Below are 6,831 nucleotides of genomic sequence, written 5' to 3' on the forward strand. Positions count from 1 at the left end.
AATGTAGTGAACATCTGAATCTCTCTCCTTTATAAAACCCAAAACATATGAAGGGGAGAATGTTATCACGTGTCACAGAAAAAAGGAAGAGAAAATGTATTTGTATCAAACTCTGAGGTGGGCTGTGCCTATTCATCCTGTCAGGCAAAGGATTGTGGGAAACCTTATAGCTCCATGCAAAGGCAATGGATATCAGAAGGTCCATACGTTAACTCCAACAGCCCTAGGAAGCATCATGCTTCCTCTTCCTAGCTCCTTTCTATCTGCCTTCATTATTCAAATGGGACCTGTTGCGGTGACCATATAGCAGTCTTTGCCCTTACCAATTTGAGGTATTCGGACTGAGCCGATAGTTTAGCAGAGATATAACCTGACATTGATGGTTCTGTTTTAAACTTTACGATGCAATAAGGCAACCAACTGATGAGGAGTGTAACGACATCTTTGAGGGTTATAGACTCGTGCATTAGGGTGGTCCTTATATAAGGCAAAAAAATAAAGTTACGATTTTTTTTAGTTGTGACCCTCTAAAAATGTTCCAACATATAAAAAATGAGCACATGCTAAATTTCAAGAATTTTGGTTGAACTTAAGAGGTAGATCAGGTTCGATGAAGTTCATACAATAAATCTAATAGGTATGCACAGTTTGCTTAAGACCAAGACTGAGGTTTTTAATTTATTTACTACCTGTTGACAATGATTCAACTTTATTCATTTTTATCATTTATTGCAAAGATTTTATTCAAATATTTTGTTGATTAATTTTTATTTACCGTTATACAGTTTATCGAGCTGTTTGTGTAAAAAGACCCGATATTCTATTTGTGATCGGTACTGCAAAGTTATAACTTCTAAACTTGTGAGTTATTAAGATGAAACAAATACCAAATATTACATTTATTTATACACTTTTATTGACTTAAATTTACAAATTCAAATACCTCAGCATACATTGTTATTGACCGTTATTTTATCGCATACTTACATATATATAACGGATTTGTTTTGCACACATTTCCTCTGTCATTCTGTAGAATAACCTTCTGAACTGGGTTTGGTGTTTGTGTTTTTAGAAGTGATGGGTGGTGGCTGATTTTCATGCTTCCCATAATGCTTTGCTAGAACATTCCTATTATCAGGACCAGTGTAATTTAAGTCAGGTTTTTATTTTAACTGCATAACACTGACCTCGGTGTCCATAAGTTACTTTGTTATTGATCTAGAAGTGTTTTCAGGGTAATTATCAATATTCCTACATAATATTTCCTTGTGATGCATTTTTGTAAAGTACCTCCTCCAGCAAAAGCTATCTTAACATGATGCTGCCACCGCCGTGTTTCACAATTAGGAAGATCATCTCTGGTTCTCAAGCTCCTACTTTTATCCTTCTAATACAGATTGGCCTCATGGCTAAACTGTTTTTATTTAGTAAAGTCAGGTAGTGGCTCCTCTTCTCTGAGCCACATTTGGGCCATCTTCATCATTAAAAGGTCTGTTGCTTTTATTCTGAGGTTTATCCAATATTTTAAATGTAAACATGTTCATCTCTGGGACAAAGGACCAGGCGATATGTTACAACAGAGGAATCCTGCAGCTGAAGGCATCTGAAAATTGTCCCCAACAAGGTCAACTTTTCTTCTTGACTGATTTCCATAGATCTGTCCATGTTTTCACACAGGGAAGCAGTGTGTTTATATTATTTATAATGTCATCATGTGACTGGGAGTACGTCACTGAAACTGTGTCCAATTAGTCAACAAGACAAAGCAATGCAAGCCATCAAGTGTGGAAAAGTCCAACATCAAAAGGAGCAAGAAGATCTTTGATTTTAAAGGAGATAAAACTTGAGTTGTGCTTGAAAAACAGTCTGGCTGTTGAAGATCCTTAAAGCTGGAGCCAAAGCTTAGGAAGCATTCTGATGTCACTGCGAAGTGAATAGACACGAGTTAATGTGTTTGCTAACAGTGCTGCTGGTGTTAGCAATGCTTTTAAGCCTCATGCAAGAGCTGTTGGTTTTCCACGAGGCGTTAAAGAACGGTCGGCAGCATGGGGACACATTTAGTAGCTGCATCAGTGGCCACTATCTGGCTCTCTGGTTGGTTAGGGATACCACCAGAAGATGGAGCCCAATTATCTCAGCTCTCTGACACAATGGCCCAATAACAAAACCAGCCCCTAAACACTAACCCTGAGCACATTAAGGCCTATCACAGACCATGTAGTGGGTAGAGTGAGTGGATCGTCCAGCCCTTAAAGTTGTAGGGAAGCGGCTGTTCCAACCGTTGCATTTCCGAATTCTGCCGAGTGGTGTCCGACTTTATACAAGTGAACAAAGTGAATGTGATTGGTCGATTATCAAGAGGGCGGGATTGTTGTGGCGAAAGGTTCACAAGCAAGTTTGGTTGTGGCCGGTTTGTGGGAAGCATCTTGCTAACTAGTTAGCAACTTAGTGCTAGTAGGTTCCTAATGTGAAATTCCATTGGGACCAAGTAGCACTAAATTGGTGACTTAGCAACGACACTGTCAAGGAACGCAATGGACAGAGGAAACATGCAAGAGGAGGAGAGTTTAGTGTCGGAGATCGTGGATGAGTCTCCTCCGTCATCCATTTTTTATTTAGAGGAGGAAAGCGGGGACGAAGATGTGGTGGAAGAGGACGCCAGGGCGGCAGAAGCTTGGTTTGGTGTAGAAGGCTTCCAGCCGTACATGTTTGAGCCCTTGCCTCGCAACGCTGCCAGTTCTGTTAGCTCTACGCCTGCTGAAGACACAGACGTCCATCCCCGTGAACACTGGGACGGAACTCAATGGGAAAGGAAATTTTTCTGATTTCTTATTTCAACCATTGCGTATATTAGCTGTGACATATGAATCAACAGATGACATTTGATATATGAATGGCCCAATTTAGGTGTTCAGGCTGACCTATAACTAATTGGCCTGCGTAAGATTACAGAGGGAAAAAAACAGATTTAAAGACAAAAAATAGAATTTTCTAAATTTTGGGACAATATGGTCTAATAAAGATTACATTTATATACATGTTTAACCCAGAATGATTTGACATTTTAATATGACTTCCCTACGAATTTAAAGGCCATCTCAGAACACGTAGTAGGTAGGGCGAGTGAACGGTCCAGCCCTTAAATAGAGAGTCTGCATCAGTTCAGACTCCCTGGAATTTGGCAGTGTTGCCGTTCCATTCTCGTTTATGCCCCCCCACCTTTAATCAAGGCGCCTTGCACAACTGTAAGTAAGACTGTTGGTGCTTAGGGTGCAGTTTGGGATTCACCCTTGACTCTTGACTCTGTACCCTTGATGGACAGGGCAGTGAACGGATCACTTTCAGCCTCTAAGGCCTTTGTTATTATAATGTTTGGATCGACAAATGTCAGCTGAATGCATGTTTCTCTGACTGGTTGTGTGAGACTTTGACAGCTCTGCCACTATGTTCTGTCATTGCAGCATTTTCCTTTTGCATGTGTCTTGTCTCATTGCTGTGTTTCCTGCGTGTTTATGCATTTGCAGTGCGTTTGATCCTCTCGGCCACCATAATTTTGCCTTAGAGTCATCTCAGCTAAGTGGCTCTGGATGTTTTTATCCATTCATGGTGTTCTTCACCCTGAACCCAGAGAGCTAAAAATGTTAGATAAGGTTTAAAAGATTAAAAGGTTCTTGGATTTGGAAAAAAATCTTCAGAAAATGTGGAGGTTTTTCTTTCAACAAGTCGTTTTTTATAATGCTCCTTTAATAAAAAACTAACAATAGTCTCTCAGCTGAAGATTAAATGTTCTATAAGGGAAATCGATGAAGCAATAACGCTGACTTTATTTTTGTTGTAAAGGTGGCAGCCAACACCTTCTCATCACCCCAGCATACAGGGAACTACACACACACTCTGTCTTCTCCTCAACATGCCCCCAACTACAACCTGCTGTCTCCCAGCCACCAGCCAAACTACGCCACCTATAAAGAAGGCTACAACGTTTACGGCATTGAGAGCGTCAAGATCTAACACGGGTAGGAGAGTGATGATTGACAGCTAAAACTTTGCTCCCCTCACAGCCATAGACCAGGTTTAACCTGCCAGCCCCGCCCTGAGCAGCAGGGCATCTTCAGATGCACTTTAGCAAAACTTAGATGTTTTTCTAGAAGATATTTTAAAAAGACACAAAGTTGAACTGTGAATAAAGAGATTAAAAAATACATATTTTTGCTTTGAAGAGGAAAACTAGTACTGTCTACAGTACTACTGTCATGTTTTCCCTGTTACTTTATTAAGAAACAAAGCTAGAAACTGGAGCATAGAGCTCTATAACGTAGACCTGCTCTATTAAACTACCAGTAGATCTTTGTCTCTGGATTATCCTCCTAGCACTGGGACTGGATTTGCCACTGAAGATGGCAGCCGTTAGTTCCTGGATTTATTTACCATATTAAATAAAGTTATGATATGATGAACTCCAGTAATTTGGTCCCTGATGGGAAACTTATTGCAAAGAAATAAAGAAAAAACATAATAGAAGCAGTGGCATAAAAAAGAGATTAAAGGTCAAATCTGTGTATGGCTGTGATCTTCCTGCCGTTTGTTTACTCCTTATCCTGAAGCTTTTCCTCACTTCTTCCATCTCCCTTTATTCCTCTGACTTTATTCCTTCTTTCTCTCCTGTATGTTCCTTGATCCTTTCTTCCTTCTCCTCTTTTACCCTGTATTGTTTTTTTCACCTCCCCCCCTTTTATTCTCTTTACCCTTGCTCCCTGATCCTTTGTGATTTCTTTTCTCCGTCACTTTCCTTAGTTTATAGCCAATCATCCTCTTTTAACTAAATGATTAAAGGTCGACACAAAGAGAAACATCCGTTAAACGCAGTTAATATTCAACCATATAATTATCACAGACCAACAAAAAGAAGACAAAGATAGACTGAATACATAATAAAAAGAAAGTTGAAATACAAATTTTTGATTAAGGAAAAGAAAAGCTATTCAAATCAAGATGTACGCTTGGGAAAATGTTGATTTGCAAAAAGCTTTTAACCGTCTGTGCTAACTGTCTTTTTTGTTGCTGTGGATGGGGTTTGGACCACTTCTTCTTTGCAGGTCTTTATATTTTCAGACAGATTTGACTACCTGCTGTTTTCACAGAAGGCTCCTGCCTCGGGGGGGATTTATAGCCCTGACGGGTGCTGACCACTGTTAGCCCTGCAATGATGTGGGTGTTTCTATACAAAAGGGAATCAGGATGGGAGCAGGATTCTGAGGGCAGATTGGTGCTGCTGCCATGGCTAACGGTGACCATCCTCTCCTCTCTAATAGTTGAAACACCAAAAATGCCTAGTCAGTATGAACCGTCTGTTTAAAGTTTAAAGACCGGATTTAACTAGCCTTCAGAGGCTTTAGCACGGCCATTCCAGGTTCAAATCTTTGNGCCTAGTCAGTATGAACCGTCTGTTTAAAGTTTAAAGACCGGATTTAACTAGCCTTCAGAGGCTTTAGCACGGCCATTCCAGGTTCAAATCTTTGCTAATGCCCCCCCCCTATCGGTTGCACTGATACTGATATCAGTATCGGGCAGGGCCCCGATCCAGCACTACAATGGTGGTATCAGTATCGGCGAGTACCAACAAATAGGGCACTGATACCATTTTGAGAGCCAACAGTTTATTCAACTATTGTCACCCATTCCAGGTAGGCAATAAAAAGTTCTCCTAGATTCACTTTGTTTTAGTCTTTTTCCTGCTTCACAAAGGTAGGCAGCAGCTTGACAAAGCCATGATGGCAATTATTTTACATCCAAGTGGTATGCAGTTCTTCATATTTACACACACATCAATTTCAAACACATGATATCGGTATTGGCCGATACTGCACAGCCAGGTATCGGGTATCAGTATCGGGGCTAAAAAATGGTTTTGCAGCATCACTAATGATGACACCATTAATGGTAGGAGAAACAGCTTCAAAACTGTCCAGCCGTTGTTGCATTGGTCCTTTATAGACAGCAGCGGTTCTGCTGGGGAACTTTCACAATGAGACAACTTTTACAAGGTCTTCCATCAACATTTCTCTGTTTTGCCCCAAAAACTGATAGAGAGACGGAGCAAGGACCTCTCTCCATGGGGTAGAAGGTGGAGGTTTTAACCAGCAGTCTTGCATGTATACAGGTAGGGTAGAGACAACAGCATAAACACATTAATCTGAGGAAGGTGAGGCACCAGAGGTGATGATGGAGAAGATTTAACCTGTGGAGAACAAATTAGATAAGAAATAAGGTAAAATAGCAGGTTTTACTTCAAACGTTTATCTAAATAAAAGGTAACACAAAATAATTTTCTAGTTTGTGCAATACTACATATGTTCTGGTGCCAGATTTATAAAGTAATGTTCTGGAGAAATCGAAGACCATGATCCTCACAGTGCTGTCTGCCTTGTCTAAATGAAGCAGGTTTATGTTGGCATCATCAACTCCATCTCCATGGCGATAAGCAAACTGCAGGGGGTCCTGAGAGCTGCTGGTTTGCTGAGGTGAACCAACAGAAGTCTCTCTAGGGCTTTCATGATGTGGGTTGTCAGGGCAACAGGTCACTAGTGACTGAGGACTGTTGGCTGAGTCTTCTTTGGCATTGAACCAAGGCAGGAGGTCTTCCACATCACTGGACCTGTCCACAGGGTCAGACTAAGGAAGAAGAGGTGCTGTAGAATCCCACAGAGCTGCTCTGCACAGGCCTTCAGGACACTGGGGCTCACATCATCAGGACCTGCTGACTGATTACCATTCAGTCTCTCCAGTTGAGTCTTTACTGGACTTCTAGAGACAGACAGGTGGAAGGGC

The 6,831-nt window shown here is 41.0% G+C and overlaps 1 protein-coding gene across 4 annotated transcripts in view; it reads left to right on the forward strand.

Moving 5' to 3' along the window:
- Window positions 1-6,831, forward strand: part of LOC107099602 (glutamate receptor 2-like) — a 104,228-nt gene that overhangs the window by 90,674 nt on the left and 6,723 nt on the right. For 2 of the 4 annotated variants that reach the window (XM_015397801.1, XM_015397800.1), the window contains exon 19: window positions 3,844-4,019. The exons of the other annotated variants lie outside the window; for them this stretch is intronic. In XM_015397801.1, coding sequence (XP_015253287.1) covers window positions 3,844-4,014 — 171 coding nt within the window. In that variant the 3' untranslated portion in view covers window positions 4,015-4,019. The remainder of the gene's footprint in view (window positions 1-3,843; window positions 4,020-6,831) is intronic. 4 annotated transcript variants of the gene reach the window in all.

This window comes from Cyprinodon variegatus, unplaced genomic scaffold, assembly GCF_000732505.1.
Source record: "Cyprinodon variegatus isolate N-32 unplaced genomic scaffold, C_variegatus-1.0 Scaffold887, whole genome shotgun sequence".
In the NCBI taxonomy this organism is placed as follows: domain Eukaryota; kingdom Metazoa; phylum Chordata; class Actinopteri; order Cyprinodontiformes; family Cyprinodontidae; genus Cyprinodon; species Cyprinodon variegatus.